This window comes from Tyto alba, unplaced genomic scaffold (assembly GCF_018691265.1).
Source record: "Tyto alba isolate M040663 unplaced genomic scaffold, T.alba_DEE_v4.0 Super-Scaffold_28, whole genome shotgun sequence".
Taxonomy (NCBI): domain Eukaryota; kingdom Metazoa; phylum Chordata; class Aves; order Strigiformes; family Tytonidae; genus Tyto; species Tyto alba.
In genome coordinates this window covers 9,216,990-9,235,459 of record NW_024881302.1, presented here as the reverse complement: position 1 = coordinate 9,235,459, position 18,470 = coordinate 9,216,990, and the positions used below count along the sequence as shown (strand labels likewise).

At 37.0% G+C, this 18,470-nt stretch overlaps 1 protein-coding gene across 1 annotated transcript in view; it reads right to left on the bottom strand.

Moving 5' to 3' along the window:
* DNAH3 (dynein axonemal heavy chain 3) overlaps nucleotides 1-18,470 on the bottom strand; it is a 68,552-nt gene that overhangs the window by 22,479 nt on the left and 27,603 nt on the right. The window contains exons 25-45 of the mRNA XM_042798386.1: nucleotides 17,885-18,021; nucleotides 17,015-17,216; nucleotides 15,994-16,086; nucleotides 15,576-15,686; nucleotides 13,628-13,742; nucleotides 13,030-13,228; nucleotides 11,549-11,657; nucleotides 11,156-11,269; nucleotides 9,823-9,999; nucleotides 9,020-9,111; nucleotides 8,405-8,624; nucleotides 7,437-7,571; nucleotides 6,059-6,170; nucleotides 5,264-5,505; nucleotides 4,564-4,664; nucleotides 4,381-4,486; nucleotides 3,735-3,864; nucleotides 2,998-3,234; nucleotides 2,520-2,623; nucleotides 1,168-1,462; nucleotides 552-731 (exon numbers count right to left, since the gene is read on the bottom strand). Coding sequence (XP_042654320.1) covers nucleotides 552-731; nucleotides 1,168-1,462; nucleotides 2,520-2,623; nucleotides 2,998-3,234; nucleotides 3,735-3,864; nucleotides 4,381-4,486; nucleotides 4,564-4,664; nucleotides 5,264-5,505; nucleotides 6,059-6,170; nucleotides 7,437-7,571; nucleotides 8,405-8,624; nucleotides 9,020-9,111; nucleotides 9,823-9,999; nucleotides 11,156-11,269; nucleotides 11,549-11,657; nucleotides 13,030-13,228; nucleotides 13,628-13,742; nucleotides 15,576-15,686; nucleotides 15,994-16,086; nucleotides 17,015-17,216; nucleotides 17,885-18,021 — 3,211 coding nt within the window. The remainder of the gene's footprint in view (nucleotides 1-551; nucleotides 732-1,167; nucleotides 1,463-2,519; nucleotides 2,624-2,997; nucleotides 3,235-3,734; nucleotides 3,865-4,380; nucleotides 4,487-4,563; nucleotides 4,665-5,263; nucleotides 5,506-6,058; nucleotides 6,171-7,436; nucleotides 7,572-8,404; nucleotides 8,625-9,019; nucleotides 9,112-9,822; nucleotides 10,000-11,155; nucleotides 11,270-11,548; nucleotides 11,658-13,029; nucleotides 13,229-13,627; nucleotides 13,743-15,575; nucleotides 15,687-15,993; nucleotides 16,087-17,014; nucleotides 17,217-17,884; nucleotides 18,022-18,470) is intronic.

The window sequence follows — 18,470 nt, the reverse complement described above, 5'->3', positions numbered from 1 at the left end:
TTATACCTGTATTAGAATATTTACATGAAGCAAAGTAGCATTAAGTGCCTTATAATGGCATAGCTGTAGCAACATTAAGGCTTTTACTGACATACGTTATTCATTAGAAAATAAAACCTCCCTTATGGTGATATGACAGGAATCACGGGCTTGTGGGCAACATGCTTGTAAGTAAATGCAGGCAGCCTATCTTACCAGCAGGAGTTACAATTTCAGAAGAGAACTGCCAGAAAGACTTGGCAAGAAGATGTATTCCCTCCCTTTTCCAAAGAATAGAAAATGGAAAAAGTGTCAAATTCTCTAATTTTAGAATTAATCATTTATAGTTTAAGCAACATTAAAAACATTGTTTATAATGTTGATTAAAGTCCCCCTGGAAAAGGTAACAGATTTGACCTTGAACATATAGACTTCTATTTCAAATGACCCAGCCAGTGAATGTAGCGATATATAAATGTAGAATTTGGTAGAATTTGTCATCAGCAGAACAGAACCTGCCTCTTAACTTCAGTCAGTTAGATAACTACTTGCCACAGTAATATATTTCCTACCTGTAATATCATTTCTGCCTCCCCCAGGTGGACCCATAGCTGAAACAAGCTGCACATCTATGATACTAATCTTGGATGTATCTTTCTTGTCGTACCAGTGACCATGATCAATCCATTGTCTGAGAAGCTCAATAGGTGGCTGGGCTCCATACACTTCCTTTGCAGGCATGTTTAAGTCATCTATGGAGAACATAGACATTGAATTTAAAAACCTCAGTGTTTTGGAATTAGTGTTCTTTCATATCTCAGAAGAAAAAATAACTAAACTAGAGGTAGAAAAAGGTTGTGTCTTGCTATTCTTTCTTCCCATTAAACTAACAAGAATCAAATGGCATTATACTCTGCAGGCATACTTAGGGGTGATGGTTTAACTTAGTATCATTGGTGATTTTGTTTTATTTTACTTTGTGTCACACTGCAACACGATGAACTATTCTGAAGACAACCACCACTTAAACAGTTAGAAACCTTTCAGCAGGGGGCAGTGCTAATCCTTCTTTGGATGTCTGAAAAAAAGAACACGGAGGCAATCCAAAATTACAGGCCTCAGTGAATCACTTCCTTTGCCTAAAGCCAGAATTAAAATGATATAAAAACCCTGAAAAAACTGTCTTACCCACAAATATTATAGCTTTTTTGCCCGAAGGAGGTCCAAATAATCCTTTTCTTCTTCTGTCCAGCTTGGACATAACAATATCCTGGGTCTGGCTAGCAGAGGTTCTTGCAGAGAAGTTGATGAAATTTGGGATGTATTTTTCCCTTGGAAGTTGTAGTAAGAAATTGTTTGTTATAGCTGATTTTCCAGTGCCAGTGGGACCCACAAAAAGCAAAGGGACATTATGCTCCACATATGTTTTAAGAAAAAACCTTTGCCGGGCAGTTTCCATTGTTGGAATGATCAGCTCAGATACCTGTATACAGAAAAGTAAAACAGCACATGAAAATCAAACATCTAATATCTTAATCAACAGGAATATTTGCAAACAACTACAGGAAGCCTGTAGCACAAATGCATTTTTTAAAAATTCTTTTATCTGAAAACTTAGGATACAACAAGGTTCTGGTAGATAGTATGGCCCCACTTCTTGTTCAGTGTTTATACAGTAAATAGCACAACTAGTATTATCTATACAGTGGTTCATAGACACTATATAAAGCCCAGCAGGAGAACAGCATGGTTAAATATGGCTTAATTCTGTTCCTCTACTGTGCAAAGGGAAAGGTACAGTGCTATGGAATTTTTTTTCTTCTTCCTCATCTTTATCATTAGCAGCTGTGCACTAGATATCAAGAAAAGATTTTAGACAGCAGAATGAAATCTAATCTTACATCTTTCATGTACTTAATAGACAAGACAGTTGCAACTTCAATGGAATGAAAAGCTGAACAAACATCACTTAAGTTATCTTGAAATTTCATCTGCAGAATAGGTACTTTTTGCAGATGTCTGTTGTGCTACACTTCCCTTGAGTTCACAGCTGCCATCAAAATGTGAGTGACCTTATTTGGAAATGGAGGGGATCCAGGACTCTCAGTACTGCTCTCCATATCCTAAAGAAGTAGTAAGTCTCTTTGTTTGCTTTCTCTGATTACCTCATACTACAGTATCATGGTATTAACCACAGAAATAAAAATGAAGGAATGGAAATTCAGGCTTTGTCTTTTTCCTACCATGGTTTCCCCAACATCAGATGCTATTATAAAGACAAAAGCAGAACCAAAAATTTTAACCACCAGCCAACCTCAGAGCTCCATGGTCATCTGCAGTGCCAAACTTTCAGTAGTGATGGTACCAGAATTAAGATATAAACATGAAAAGGAGCCTACAGGATTAATTAAATGTTGCCAATCAAACATTAAGTAGCCTGATATAATAAAATCAGAGCTATCTAAGGCAGTTGATTTATACATCTAAATCATCATTTAGTGAAATAATTATTTTCTATAATGAAAGGTATCAATGTGAACCTTAGCCCCTGGAGAGAGAACTTGCTCTTCTTTTGTGATGTACTCCGTCCACATGTTCCACTGCCCACTGCCATGCTTGTAAAAATAAAAGTCATAAACACTCCCTGTTAATTGAAACATACAACATAGTAAAATCCACTGATTAAAGAATAAAAATGATTTTATTGTGAAACATCCAACACTGAGATAACAAAGGCTTTCTAGTACATGAGATACCCCTCCCCCCACACACACTGTCATTATCATCACAAAATTATTTCAGGTCAGATTCAGCTACATTGTCTGAGTACAACGTGAGGCATATGCTACTCCTGGTTAAAAGAGCCAGGAAAGAGCATGCAACTGTGCAGCCCAAGGCTTGGCAGATGGTGACTCTGCTGCAGACTTAACATCTGCCAGGCACTCTATTCTCCCCTTCAGTACTGAGTTTTCTTATTGCTTTATAAAAGGCCAGGCAAGTACAGTTATGAAGAAGCACCTTTTTCTGGGAAGATATTGTTTCTGGTAAGCTTCACACTTTTAGGGCGTGGGTTTTCATCATTCATTCCCATTATCAAGTTGCGGTAAAACAAATCAAATTTCTTTCTGCTGTCTGCATCGATGATCCCACCAACTGTCCAAACCAAAGCAAAAAGGAAAAGTCCCTGCAGCCACAACATGATATGCTGACTAGACATGCTTTCCTCCTCATCTTCCTCGAATTGCTTTATTTCATCTAAAACACATATTTTGAATTTTAGTTAAACGCCAGTAATAACCACAAATCCCAATTCAAAATGCATTTTTGCAAAAGTATTCTGAGACAAACTTAGAGCATTGTCTTCAGTGGAACAAGGCCAATCTACAGAATGAGGACCTTGTTTGTGTAAAATACTGTTTACAAATAAAAATAAATGAGAAGAAAAAATATTTACAAAAGATCCTAATTCTTTTCTTCTGAAGTTAGCAAACAGCAAGCAAAATATAGAATACACTCACAAGATCATGTTCAGTTTTGTAATGACACCAGTGTCCAAATGTGAAAGCTCTATATGCTAGTCAAAGCATTATTATTAATACTGGTGAGTGAGAAAGGACTTGTGTTATATAATCTCAACAGTAAAGGAATTCCTTTGGTGTTTCTTTGCATCTGATAACATGCATTTTGTTATGGGACACAGCAGGAAAAAAAAGAAGAAAAATTTAAATAAAAATTGTAAGGTTTAGTGTACTTACCAAGCAGACAAGTAAAGAGTTTCATCAAGCTGTAACACAGATGGATAGATGATGTTTGTACAATGGCTTTGCAATGAAGGTGAACAAACTCTAAACAAGGCTGGACTAGCCACATAAACATGTCATTGACCTGCCATGAGAAAAGGAAATGGCTTTAAAACAATACAGGAGTTGCCACATTTCCCACTGTCCCTCAATAAAACATGAGGCATCAGAAATTCTCCAAGTCGGCAGAGGGAAGATCAGGAAAGGACCTGTGTGAGGCAGTACTTGAATGACCACTAAGTCACACCATCATTATCTGATAGTGAACACAAGTTGCTTCTGCCACAGAGAATTTCTGAAGATAAACTCCAGGTGTCCTAGACAGAATAAGGATGAGTTCAAAACATTTTGTGTCTTCCAGTATTTCCCACATTTCATTTCTAGTACTCATGGCATCTCCAGCTCTCATGCACTTTCCTTGCAACAGCATTTGACATTCATCACTACAAATTTACAACTGCCTCTAGAAGATCTAAGACCATCTAAATCATGAAAGTACTTCAAGAAATCTGTTTTTGCATGCCTGCCTTCAAGTTGGAAAACTGTGAACATCACCTTAATCTTCTAAATTAGACCTACATAAAAAAATTAAGTCTCGCACCAGCTCTTGGTGTTCTTCCTGCAGATTTGAAGGCAATGTATTCATGTAGGAATCCTTCAGTGGCTCCCAGCCTAACTGTTGCGGGTCCATATAGATCATACCACACCTGGCAAGAACAAAACAAGGGTACAGGAATAGATGTGCAAGGTGGGACAGTTCCAAGTTTGAATGCTTTCACATTACCTGCTAACAGTTGCTGGAGATGCCTCCTCTAAGTCTGCTGGCTCAAAGATTAAACTCATTTTTGAATTCATCTGAATTATTTCACCGCTCATCAAGCATAGCTAGAAGAAAAACATCACATAAATGTGATCTAGTCATGTCAGTGCTGATCATCCAGTCAACGCAATGCTGGTCATAAAATCACTGAACGTTTTACTTAGTATCACTCCTCATTCACTCATTCATGTGCTCATAACACATATTTTCTGACCTGGTCTCAACTTTTCCACATGTTACTGTAATGGCTTGCAAAGACACAGAGAACAATGCTCTATCTTTAAATAACTCTGCAAGCAAAAGCAGTTATGACCTGCAGCTTTTTTTTGAGTTAATTTATTCACTAAGTAACTTAAGCAAGTTCAGTTTGCACTTACAGAACTGAGTTTACATATTTCAGCTTCCTAAAAGGGTCAATAAAAAAGCCTCAGTGAGCAACCTCATTTCAATAAAGTAGGAGCAAGACAAGGCTTCTTGGGAGAATTAACTGCTTAATATCATCTACTAAACCAAATCATATAATTAGGGGAAAAAGCAATGCTTTTAAGCACATCAGCTTTTCCTGAGTCTCACGCTTCCTTTGAGTACCATGGTAACAATATTGCTACTACTAAAATAAAGTATGTATATTCAAGGATGAGGTTACTGGCAAAAATTAGGCTACCTTTTTATTATCATCCAGCACAGTGTTCATGTTCTCTATCCAAACTGCATCCACTGGGCCATCAAAAATAATCCACTTTCGATTATCTGTGGTAGAAGATGCTTGTTCCCTGAAGGCATTTGCAAGAACTCCATCTGTCCACTCATGGCTTACAGGATCAAAACTGCCATACAACTGTCCCATAGTAATTGCTTTGGGATTAATAACTTTGTATTCAACAGCAAATTCATCCATGGATTTTGCTGTGTAAGAAGACAAATAGATGTGATTGAAAATGTGATAGGTTAGTTTCATTCAATGACTGAAATACAGAACAAGAAGATTCCTGAGGATCCTACTTTAGCTGCTCAAGGCAAAAAAAAAACCCAGACATTTGCCAGCTAGGTAGCAGTAAATAAGAACTTCCGTTACTTGAACAAGGTAAGAACAAAGTCCTATGTGCAAAAGCACATAAAAAAAAAACAAAAAGCAGAACATAATAAATTTTACATGTTTATCAGAGCTACTTACAATCTCCCTATCAGAGCTATTTTTTTCAAGAGTATGATGCACAAATACAATGCTTAACAAAATTCATAAAAGCATAAACATATTAGTATGTATTACTACTCCAGTAAAAGCAGACAGAAATGCTTCCAAATATACCAGACAGAAATAGATCAATGAATAGAAACCTTTCAGTTGAGAAAGCAGAATGTAAGACAATTAACAATCTAGGCATATCTCTGCAAAGGAAAAACATTAGTCATAGAATTAACTTCATTTAATGAGAATTTTGTGGCTGAACAATATTACCTGCGCACAAATCAGCAAGGGCTCCAGCTAGCACTTTGTATGCACAGGTCTTCCCACTCAAAGGATCTCCAACAATCATGAAACCATGGCGCACCAGCATCATTTCATATATCTGTATCCATGACAAGAGAATGATTCTTTAACATAGCACAACAGCAAGCATTATGTGTATGAAACTAGAGGTCTCTCTCCTACGCTCAGGTGTTACAGGACAAAATATTAGCCAAATACCTGCACTCTATTAAGGTTGACCAAAGTGTTAACGCAAATCAAAAGGAAGTCATTTTATTACGGCAATTCTCACTGATATTATTTAAGAAGTCATTGCCCCCAAACATCCTCCCTTTCTCCTTGATAAATGTCATCCCTCAACTGTAACAGCATCATTCTACAGGGTGTGAGTGCACTAATCAGACACTGCAGATCAGAGACCAATGTAAAAGCCTAAACTGAAATATATGGTTCCAAATAAAGCTAACACAAAGGCATTGAAACTGCAGTTCTGAGGATCTGTTATATGACTGTTCCCATAGAAGATGACTTTGGACTGCAAGGATGGTGACTTCTTCAGTCATCCCACAAGATCTTAACAGAACTCAAGTCAAAGCCTTCAAACAGAACACCTTCAAGTAGACCTGTATGAAGCGCTAAGAAGATTTTTAATTTTTTTTTAATCTCGGATTAAGGCTGATATTTTCTGGTTTAGTTTAAATCCCTCACCAGTTAATACTACCTCTATTTAAATGAAAAATAAAGCATGGTTTACAAAGCAGCATAAGCAAAGTCTGAACATAAGTCAAAATCTGAACTGCTGTTGAAGGGGTCCCTCATGATCCTGCCCCAGGCCACACATTTTTGCCCTTGCCATCACACTGTCACTAGGCTGCACTATTCACAAGAAAAAAACTTAAGCATTCTTTAAAAGGTCACTAATACTAGTAAATGAGAGACAGTAGGAACACAGAGCTGGAGGTGAAGCATAGCAGGGGTAGGAAATGTCACCCCTTTCAAGACTTCTCAAGAAGACTGTAAGCAGAACGGGGAACAGAGCCTGACTCCCAGTTCAGAGTTCTGTTCACTAAGCTACACAGCCTCAGCTAGTAAAAGATTCAGTTTAAATTTCTATCCTGAACCATAAGACTTAAGATGTGGCTGCACATGTTAGCTCCTTCACAGGCTGGCTGAATTAAAAAAAACACTGAGCAAAGCAGGCTTTTACTCCATGATTTTTACTTAGTAAAAACATGCTGTTTCTAATATTCTATTATTTGATCATGGAAACTATTAGCTATTCATTCATGACACAGACAGACAGTGAAAGAGGGATTTTTCTGCTCTCACAATTTTCTTCCCCACAGGTAAGTATGTGAAAATAAACCTGAATAATTTTTCCAGTGAACCATGGAACTGGTTGAAGATCCATTTTTTTTATATTTTCAGTTAGTGCCTGGACAAACAGGTCATAGTCAGGTGTGGGAAGAACCACTCCAGGAAACAGGTCAGATATGATGCCCTATTAAGGAAAGACAGAATAGAACAGTAGTTAAACACAGATTACAAAAAGGGAAAATTCCCAAAGCATAAAAATCTACAAGTAGATGAATATTCATACAGTTAAGAGGAGTTTAAGAGGCAATGTCCTCAGCTGGACAAAACTAACTTCTAGGCAAACTGTAGCCATGATTTTCTCATGCACATTCTGTATGCATGAGACAAAAATGAGCACCTGCACTTTCTGTACACACACCAATATTGTAAAAGGAAGCTAAACTTGTCCCAAAAAGTATTACAGAAAGAATGTGAAGTGGTTGAAAGAAATTTCAGTGATTAAATATAAAGGCATATGTTCTGCAATTTCAGAGCAATGATTATGTGTGTGCTCGTACCCTACACTTTTGAGTCTTTGATATTGATTGCTCTGTAGCTTAGCATAGTCTTTATTTTCTATGAAAGCAGCACGCAAACAGAAACTTCATCATTCTCACTCTGACTTCAAATTTCGAATTGGTCACAATTTAGTTGTCCACATTTCTGTTGCAACACAAAGCCAGAATGCACACTTTGAAGAATAGTTTCCATGAATTAAACAGCCCAAGGTGACTTTTAGCAAGATCTTGTAAAACGTTTTTATGGAATAACTTAAAAGCCATCACTGAAAGTTTGTTTTTCAAAATAATACTAACAGAATCAAAGACTGCATCCAGACTAGTGGACTGAAATAACTCTACAGTAATGTGGTAGGACCTAGATCAAACTGCTCTAAATTAAGATAATGACCTGCTTCTGTGGGTTCTTATAATGGATCTCATCATCACAAAACTTAGAGACACCAACCCGATCGCTTACCTGAAACAATGGCACATCCTGTGCCAAGAATTTGGCTGAGTTAACATCCAGCAAAGCCCGAAGTAACAATACACTTTCATTTTCAGTTGGGTATTTCAGTTTTAAGTTTCCTGCTGCCGTCAGGACAGATTTAACAGCACGCATTCCATAATCATAGTGATGCTGAGATGACAGCTGCTCAGAGCACAAACGGTAAGTGGCAACAATTTTCTGGGCAAGACTGTGGATGTTAAAATACCACACATAGAATGAAAATATCTCACCATGCAAAGAAAATAATTTTAGTAACTATATACACAAAGTAACTGCAGTCATTATCAGCTGACAGTATGACCCAAAATGCCTAGGAAGCAAAACTGTAGATTATACCATGCCAGAAAACGTATGTGCCATTTTGAAATTCTATCTGTTATTATGATACATTTTCCAAATGAACCTGTGTAGAGATGCATATCTGTCAACATGAGGTAGTAAACGAGAATTGATTAAAAGTACTTTCTGGAGAAACAGAACATGGACAGCCTCCCAGAATCATATGTCTCAAACACACGCATATGATTTATAGAGAAATGAGGTGTATCAGACTCAACTGAGGGAAAATTCAGCATGTCCTACCTCCGAGAGTCCAAAAATCCCATTGAATAAAGTGAAATTTCTCCAATCAAAGCATAATCTGGAACCATCATGGCAACTGCTCGGAACAGTGCCTGTAAGAAAAAAACATATAAACTTAGATTATATAATGGAATATGGTAATAACTTGCACTTGTTTTGTAAGAATAGTAACTCTCCATAAATTCATTGATTTCTGTACTCTGTAATCCATTTTCATTACTTTAGGAATCACATGAATTCTATGAGATTGCATTAGAATTGCCACTGGAACTGTGATCTTATCAAGAGGTTCAATAGGTCTGTGCTAAGGAACAAACATTTAGAGTCACAATCATAAAGAACAATTAATAGAGGAAAAGAGAGGTGTCATTCATCTCACTTTCATAACAGATAAATTAGCACATGGTGTGGTTATGGAAAAGGTCATGAAAAAAAATGTGGGAAAGCTAGGAAAAGAATTAGGACCATATCAGTCTCTCTGCAGTGTCTCAGCAACTTTCAAAGTCATAATAAATTTAAATTGGGATTTGGATCACCAAGCTCTTGCAAACCGGGAGAATTCCACTTAGAGAGATCACAGTTAAAGCTGTGAACTGGTATCAGTATGGCTAGACTGACACCTTTTATCTGTGCATTTTGTACAAACCTAAACACTTACTAAAGCTTAGCAAAAAGAATATCAGAATACACTTGAATGGGTTATAAGGGTATTATTTGATTACTGCTTTCCTTTTCTTCTTACAATAGATCAAAATTTGCAAATTCTGTTTAATTTCTACAAGAAATCAGGATTCCAGATTTACCTTCAGATTATCAGGCAGCTCTGCCCGTCCAGCATACCCAGGATTCATCGTAATAAACACAGCACAGGCAGGATTAAGAGAGATCTCTGTCCCTTCAAAGATGAATGTTTTGAGTTTGCGAATAATGGCTTGCTGTATGCTAAGTATTTGTTGGGCAACTACAGATAATACTTCAACCTAATACAGACAAAACAGATTGGAAGACATAAGACAATTGGAGACAATATAAAATGGTTTTGTTTATATATTTTGATGGCTATGTCTGCATTCCTCCAGCTAAAAATCACTCTGTGTCTAATAACTGAGGCTAAATACTAGCTGTCTATTTAAGTGATCCCCTGAAAGTGCCAGCATCCCCTATCCATCTAATGTAGACAGATCAACATAAACTTCTAAAAGCCTCCATAGGGAAGCATCATCTGCCCAAATGTAGACATCTAAATTAGGTGGACAGGAACTCCCTCTGGAGGCCTCCAAAAGCACCTTCCTTTCACATCAAACAACAAAAAGAATTCAGACTCTTCAGAAAGACTGATTCACTCAGTGCTCTAAATTGAGGGTAAAAAATGGGTAAAGCAACCTAGTACCAATCCTCAGTGCTTTAAAGTATAAAAGTAACAGAATATTGGAAAATTAGAATTCTAACACTTGAATTCATTAAAAAACAAGTTACAGCAGACCAAATGGAGAAGTTAAGGTGTTAAGGACACTAAAACATACCAAATAGAACTTCATGGAATTTTCACACTTACTAGTGTTTACTTAAATCTAACTCAATCAAAATAACAATAAAACTTATCCAAAGTCATTGGTGACTAAATAAAAACAAAACAAAACAAAACAAAACAAAAAACCACAACAACAAAAATCAGAGTAAAATTAAGGAGGGGATTAGATATGACTGGTTACATAGCTAGTTAACCAGATCACTCAGTGACACTCAGCTAGTCAGCACAGGAATCCCTCCATTGGGATTTGGCTGTCTTGTGCTAAACATAGATAAACACAGCATCATAGCTATAGCTTGATTTTTCAAGGGGAAGGACAGTTCTTTCCCAGCAAATGAGTGTCACATACAAAAGATAAAATTGCACAGGAATCATTTTTTCAGTTAAAATAACCCAGAACACAAGACTTGTGCAACACAGCACAGCCAGGCATGTGCTCCTACAGCAGACAGCTGAGTACTTATTTCTGTGTCAGTGATTATCAAAACAAAGAAGCTATACCACAAATCAAAGTAGAAAATTGGCAATAACGCTGTCATGTCTAAATCTAAAACTTGTGTCTTAAATTAAAGTTTTTTCATTTTATTTGTCTGAATAAATGTTACCTCAATTCTATTGAACTCATCAAAGCAGGACCATGCACCAGATTGTGCCAGCCCCTTAAAGAACTTGCCCATTGCCTTGTAATCGAGACCATCGGAGCAATTAAAGACCACACACTACAACAAAAACACACAGAGAACATCTCTCATTATTAATACAAAGTCTACTACAAAATGCTTAGCATCTAAAATGGTAAGGGATTATTATTGCTAATTTTGGATTACAACACCAGGATGCCATAATGACACAGTCCTAAATGTGTGCTTCTTACAAACTATTTCTGTAAATAATGAATAGGTACAGAACAAGCAGTACTTGCTTAAGAATGTCATTTCAAGAAATACCTACAAATCCAAACATAACAATGTAAAGATAAAAAGTTTGTATTTTGGTACCTGTTTAGCTAGTGCTTTTGCTAGATCTTTTGTTGTCTCTGTTTTGCCAGTCCCAGCAGGTCCTTCTGGAGCACCACCAAGATTTAATTTCAAGGCACCCATTAACGTCCTACATAAACAAGAACACAGGCATTAGAAATAGTAATCTTTAATGGCAGGTTGTTTCTGAAGGGATGGATAAGTATTTTCCTATACAGGTTCTCCTGGAAACGATTTATTTGTTCCATACTGACTTTGCAGCTTGATCTAAAAAACCAGTATTTTCTCATAACCAAATCCCAATTGTGGAAACTCACATTCACCCACTTGGCCTACAAGGAACGTCAAGGCTTTTTATTACATGCACCCACCCTGTATGTCCTCAATTACACAAGCAAATGCACGGTGTCATAAGCAAAATGTTGGAGTTTGCAAAAACATGCATTTCCATCAAATGGCATTCTTCATGACAAGCTTGAAGCTGGCTTTTTTATAAATGAAGTCAATGTTTAGAAATGGTTGAGAAAGCATAAAGGTTGTTTCATAAACCTGGGAATCACCTTGCTCTCCATGTGATTTTTATACTAAAAATGAGGTCCCTGTTAACACTGGAGTGATCTGATTATTAAACAAAAGCCTCATGCAAAGGCTTTTCCACCAAAAGCAGCGGCTGAATAGTCTGCTTGCTCACTGCTTGCATTGAAACTACATCTGGCACAGTTCACTGGGTAGTCTTAGTTTAGATTGAGCTAATTGTAATGACAGCAACCCCAGTTTACAGCTAATGCACCAGCCGCATGGCTGCTCTTTCTACTCTACACCACTGTGAATGTCAAAAGATAAGCATACACAGTAACACAAGCACTTTACTACAAGTGCCTTCTATACAATGGTGAGTTCACAGCTCAGTGCTGTTTACCTCCTCACCATATATTTGCCTGGAGATACTACAAAAGAAAGTTCTTTAAACCTTAGACCTAAAATTACCTGCTGAGATGACCTGTGTCTCCAGGACTCACCAGAAGTGAAATACCAAATGCCCTTGAATACTTCAGCATTGAGGGATGAAGTATTTCCATTTCAACCTCTTACTAGCAACTGGAGGAACAGGAAGCTAACTGCATTCAAGCATCTGTGAAGAGCTCTACAATTACCTCATTTATTTTACAGGTAGGCACACCCTACCTGTATGTCTTATTTCAAAGGAATTAATTGACCAGTGCTACTGTAGTGTTCTTTACAGTTCCAGTACCATGAGTTGCCAGCTCTTTTCAGAAGCATATTATTGGATACAACAGAGACTACTACTCTACTGGTGTAGAAACCTATACATTGTAAATATTTTACCATATTTGGGCAAAGAAGATATATAAGATTTGCCTCCAAAACCTACAGGAAAATCTTAGCTGCTGAGGTTCCTGCTATTATTAACTATAACAAATGAAAGTAAATATACATCAAGCAAAAAATGAAAACATTATTCATAGACAACATGGCTTTACCTATAACAGCGATCTGTTAGTGGGGTTATAACCAGACGTAGAGAATTGCCCAGATACTCATAACCATATTTGGCTTCTGTTGTAATCATTCGCACTATTACATCCTTCTCTTCCCAGTAGTATCTCAGCTGAGAAATCCACTGGAAGTCATTCAGATCTGTGATTTTGTCTTCAACCAATTTTGCAACCACATCACGAGCTGAAGAGTAAGATACGGATTATTTGAAAAATCTAAACACTTCTACTATGTTAGTTTACTTAAAACAACATATAAACTAACATTTACTTATAGCTACGTAAGAGTAAATCAACGTTTAGAGTAGCGGGCTGGCTTTCACATTAAAAGGGAATCTGCAACTATTTTGCACAGAGAATCAGCTTAATTTGATCTAGATTCCAGTGCCTGTTCTAAATTGACAGGAGGCAGTCGTACAGGACTGAGCAACCTCCATTTGCCCAAAGACACTGTGTAATAACTCTGTAAAGGTTGTTTCAACTTAGAGAAAGCATTTTAGTTGCCCCTTTCAAATAGTTCACCCAACTAACAATAGTAGCACTGCTCCATATGTAACAAGAGTACCAGCAACTGCAAATTTACCATGCACATCAATGACAGTAAGAGCTCCAAGTGTCAGCCGGGCTCCACTGGACAGCTTTCCTCTCACTAACTCAACAATGTCCCCAATTTGTAAATTGCTCTTCTTCAAGAAATCCTGTCACAGAAACAGAACACAGGCATTAACGTAATGCTGTAGCTAGCAGTTCCTAGGCTCCCACAGGCGCAGTCATTGGAGACAGCCCTTCCAACAAAACATACTAATGGAAGTCTGGACACTACACAAGCATTTTAAATTCTCTTTCATATACTGGCATTTTATTTTACTATGAACACTTCAAAAGTGTAAGCAGAAGTCTTCTCTTTCTTCCTAATAGAAAAGATAAAATTCTACAAGAGATGAGCAGATTCTCTTTGTTGGGTAAATTTGGATTAGATTTCTTCTATAAATTAGTAGTAAACTGAAAATTAATAAAACTAATAGAAATCCAAGATTCTCCTAACTTTACTATAAACATTTAAAATTATTTCCTCATTATTAAATAACAAAGTTTAATGAAATTAAAGATTAACAAAGTTTTCATTAATGACATAGATGACAGGACAGATTGCACCCTCAGCAAGACTGCAGAAGATACAAAATTGGGAGGAGTGGTTGATAGACCAGATGGCTGTGCTGCCATTCAGATGGATCTCAACAGACTGGAGAAACAGGCAGACAGGAACCTCATGAAGTCCTACCAAAGGGAAAGTCCTGTATCTGGGAAGGAATAACCCCATGTGCCATTACATGCTGGTGGCCAACCAGCTGGAAAGCATCTCTGCAGAACAGGTCCTGGATGCTGTGGACACCAAGCCAAATGTAAGCCATCAGTGTGCCTCTGAGGCAAAAAGCAACAGCATCCTCGGTTGCATTAGGAAGAACATTACCAGCAGACCAAGGGAGGCAAGGCGATCGTTCCCCTCTAGTCAGCACTGCTGACACCACAGCTGGAATGCTGTAACAGTTTTTGGCTCCCCAGTGGAAGACAAGCATGTGCGTACAGGAGCAAGTCCATTAGAAACCTGGTTTAGCTGGCCCTGCTTTAAACGGGGGTTGAACTACATGATGAACTATAAGAGGTCCCTTATATTCTGTGATTTACTGTTCTGTGTTTCCTTCTCATTTTTCTTAACCTATGGATTGTTGAGGATATTTTCTTTGAAAGTAATAGATATTCTCAGTTCTGACTGTGTATGTGGAATAAGATCTTCAACCGGTATTAAACAACACAGGCAAATTAAACCTAAGTTATTGAATAAGAATACAGAAACAAAGAGCTAATATTAAAATGTAGTATTTGGTGTAAAGTTTATTAAAAAATTTATATTTTCACATTTAAAAAACAGCCCAAACAATAAATCTTCATCCACTTAGCACAACTGGAATCAGACAACAGCTCGCTGAATTAATCAGAAATTTCCATTACTCGAGCATGCATTTGATTAGCCTCAGTTAAGGGATACATAAAACCATGTGATGACAGAGGCATTACAAACACATAAGAAAAGTCTCTTGTATGAAATAACAAACTCGGCTACTGCACCTTTATTACTAAGGGAATCTATCAATAACCAGACAAATAACTGTACCATTCTGTAAGGAGAGATTTCTGCCTACATGTTTCCCTGGGGCTTCACATGTAAAGACAGGAGTTAAAATAAATAGTATTTAACAACAGTCTCACTTCTTGTTTGATACTTTTGTTTACACCAGTATCACTTGTAAATAAAGTAATACAATTTCATTCAGTGGGATTTCTCCTGATACACAAAGTAAATGAGAACACGCCTCTGCTAAGACACAAGAAAAAAGGAAATAGAAAATAAAGCACACTGCATGAGTAAATTGTAATTGTTGTTGACTAAGGATATTCTTTGCCAGAAGGAGATTTTTAATAATTAATCAGAGTTTAGTGCTTACAAATAGAAAGGTAGAAGAAAATCTTACTAGCAAAGTTCCTTCCTTTATAGCCTCAGACACTCCTTCTGTCCAGTAAATGGATGAAACACAAATAACCACCTGTCCAGGCCACTGAAGTACCCACATTTTTCGAGGAACCTTAAACAAAAAGATTCATTCCAGACTCAGGAAGTCATATAAACACATGAGATTATGGCATTGATAACAATTATTATCCCCAAATTTCTTTTGTCTAATTCTGTAAATAAATGAGAATCAGCATGGAGAGCTTTAATACTTTTTCTTCAAGAAATTCAGAGTTAAAACTTCAGACTGCTTCTACCAAAAAAGGAGAGCTGGATTCCACTTAGCTTCAAACATGTTTCCCTGGTTAAGAATTTCATTAACCTGTTCATGTACAATTGCTTGTGAAATCTATATTATACTATAATTCAGGCACAATTACCTTGATATATCCTCTTAAGCCATCTTGAAGAACTTGTCTTACACTGGCCAGCATCATTTCCTCTACTTGTGAAAGCCATTTTTCTACCATACCCTTCAAAAAAGAAAAACAGTTGAGAGTCAATACACATTTTCTGATTATATTCCTCTTAAAGGACAAATCATTTGAAAGGTGGTGGTCTTAAATATGCTTTATTCTGATCTGGGTATGGTATACAGGAGGAAGAAAGGTTCGAATGTCCCCAGTTCTGACAGGCAATACTGCAGTTTAACACTGTCTGAAGGCAGGTATATCAAGCTAAGTCTAAATACGATCCAGCTAAAGAAAGAGCTGGGTATGTGTCATATAAGCATAAGCAAAAAACGCAGATCACAGATTGTATGGTCAGTTCAGCTCGGTCATTTTAACCCAGGGCATGTTTTGTTCCTGGAGGATTAAGGGGAAAAGGATATCTGTAGCTCACAACATGCCCCACCTTTCATTTCTTTGTAGTTGCTACACAGCAATATAGCTCAACACCTTCACATCAAGAATAGCAGAAAAGGCTGGAACTGAGATACTTTTCAAAACTTATAGTGCTACTATTTCTACCCAGATTCCTTTTGAACTAATGATCTGATTTTCCACCACCAGCAGTTCATCATTCCCCTCATTCCTCTCTGTTTCTGCCATGCTGTGCAATGTTACATACAGATGTATAGAGAGAGCTTGGTTTATATATATATATATAAATTTATGGGGGGAGGGTGTGTGTGTATATATATCTCACCTATCTATCTACATCTTAAAAGTAGCAGGTGCATAAAGCTGCAGAAAAGTGCCTAGAGAAATGTACCATAAAATTGGTGTGTCTTATTCCTTTTTCTAGGAAATCCTCTTTGTTTTACAATACCAGTCTGCACTCTCCCTTCCTAAACACCTTTCATGATCTGATCCTAAATGTTTTAAAGCTCATTCCCCCAAAAACATATTAATCAGAAAAAATATTAATATCATATAGTTAAAAAAAAAAATAAAATACTTTTGCATTCGCTGGATAGATTTTATCTATGAAGGGAACAATTTCTTTCTCTGAACTGATCATGCCTACAATCTCCAGATCTTCCGTGAATTCCAGTTTAGCAATTCCTTCAAAGCACTTCTTTAAATGTGGTTGTACTCGAAGGGGATCCTTTGTTTCAGACAGTATTTCAAGCAGCTCATCATTAGACAGGAAAAAGAACCTGTTAGAAAACCACAATTAATGAACAGGCACTTTCCAACCATGAAAACTCTCATTAATAATCTATTAATGCAAAACACATGGAATTGGTTTCATTGTTGCTTAAGACACTAGTAAAACAGGAAATTACTATCTCAAATCACTTAAGTAATTTTTAACATTATAAAACTCACCACACCTGTTTTTTCAGAATTTTAATATGACTATCCTTAAACACAGAGTAAGAAAGGATTCTCATACTCAAGCAGATAAGACCAGATATATCTATGCATCAAATAACTACCTTGTAAAAACACAGAATCCTGATCCTCGTAACTCCTACATATCACACACCTGCACAACTAAAGAGGGCAGGGCAGAGACATAACTGCAAATCAGCCATGGGAAGGCATCAAGTTCCTTCAGAAATGCCCTGTAACTGATAATGTCTTTCTAATTACAAGTTTATGCTGTGCTAGGCAGACTTTTCCTTCTCACCTCTGCCTGTCCCTGGCACTGCAAATTTGCTGAGGAAAATGAATGACGTCTGGAGGAAAGAACAGGTTTTAATTTTTTGTTGCAGGAGACTGTCCCATGTGTTTATAAAATGAGACTTTTCAGTTCAGTAGAAATGGTTTGAAAATGCTTATGGCTTTTTTCCTCTAACTTAAGTCTGTTTAATTAATTTACCTTGGAAAAAATAATCTTTTCTTCTCCAAGTAAGTATTCAAACCCTTTTGAATGTCTTCTAAGAGAGTATTTGCTTCCTGAAGTCTTTCTAACATCATGGATTGTTCAGTTGCTGCAAGTACCTTTGTGTCTTTCACCTTTGTAAAACAAATACACAGCAGAAAACGCTAAAAGTTGCAGTAGGTCTGTACATTAAAACTGTTATCATTGATCATGTATATAGCAGGAGGCTAAAAACTATATATTATTTTCTGTAGTGTGCCTTCATGTTTTTAAATATCTATGCATTATTTGATAGTTTTGCTTTTCAGACTGTCAGTTTTACCAATTTGAACTTTCCAAACAACAACGCACATGAAAATATCTATGGGAATTAAAATCTTTGGCACTTGCTCCTGTGTCTTGAGCTTGGTACATTTTTTTCCATTCACAAGTACGTTCTGTCAAACAGAGCCACAGTACATGACAGTTATTCTCTGTTCTTGCCATCTAGGTTGCATTTTTTCCTTCTGTTAGCAATCGTCCTAACTTCAGAGGATACACCTATTTCAGAACAGGCTTCATCATTCAGAGAGTCTGAACTGTT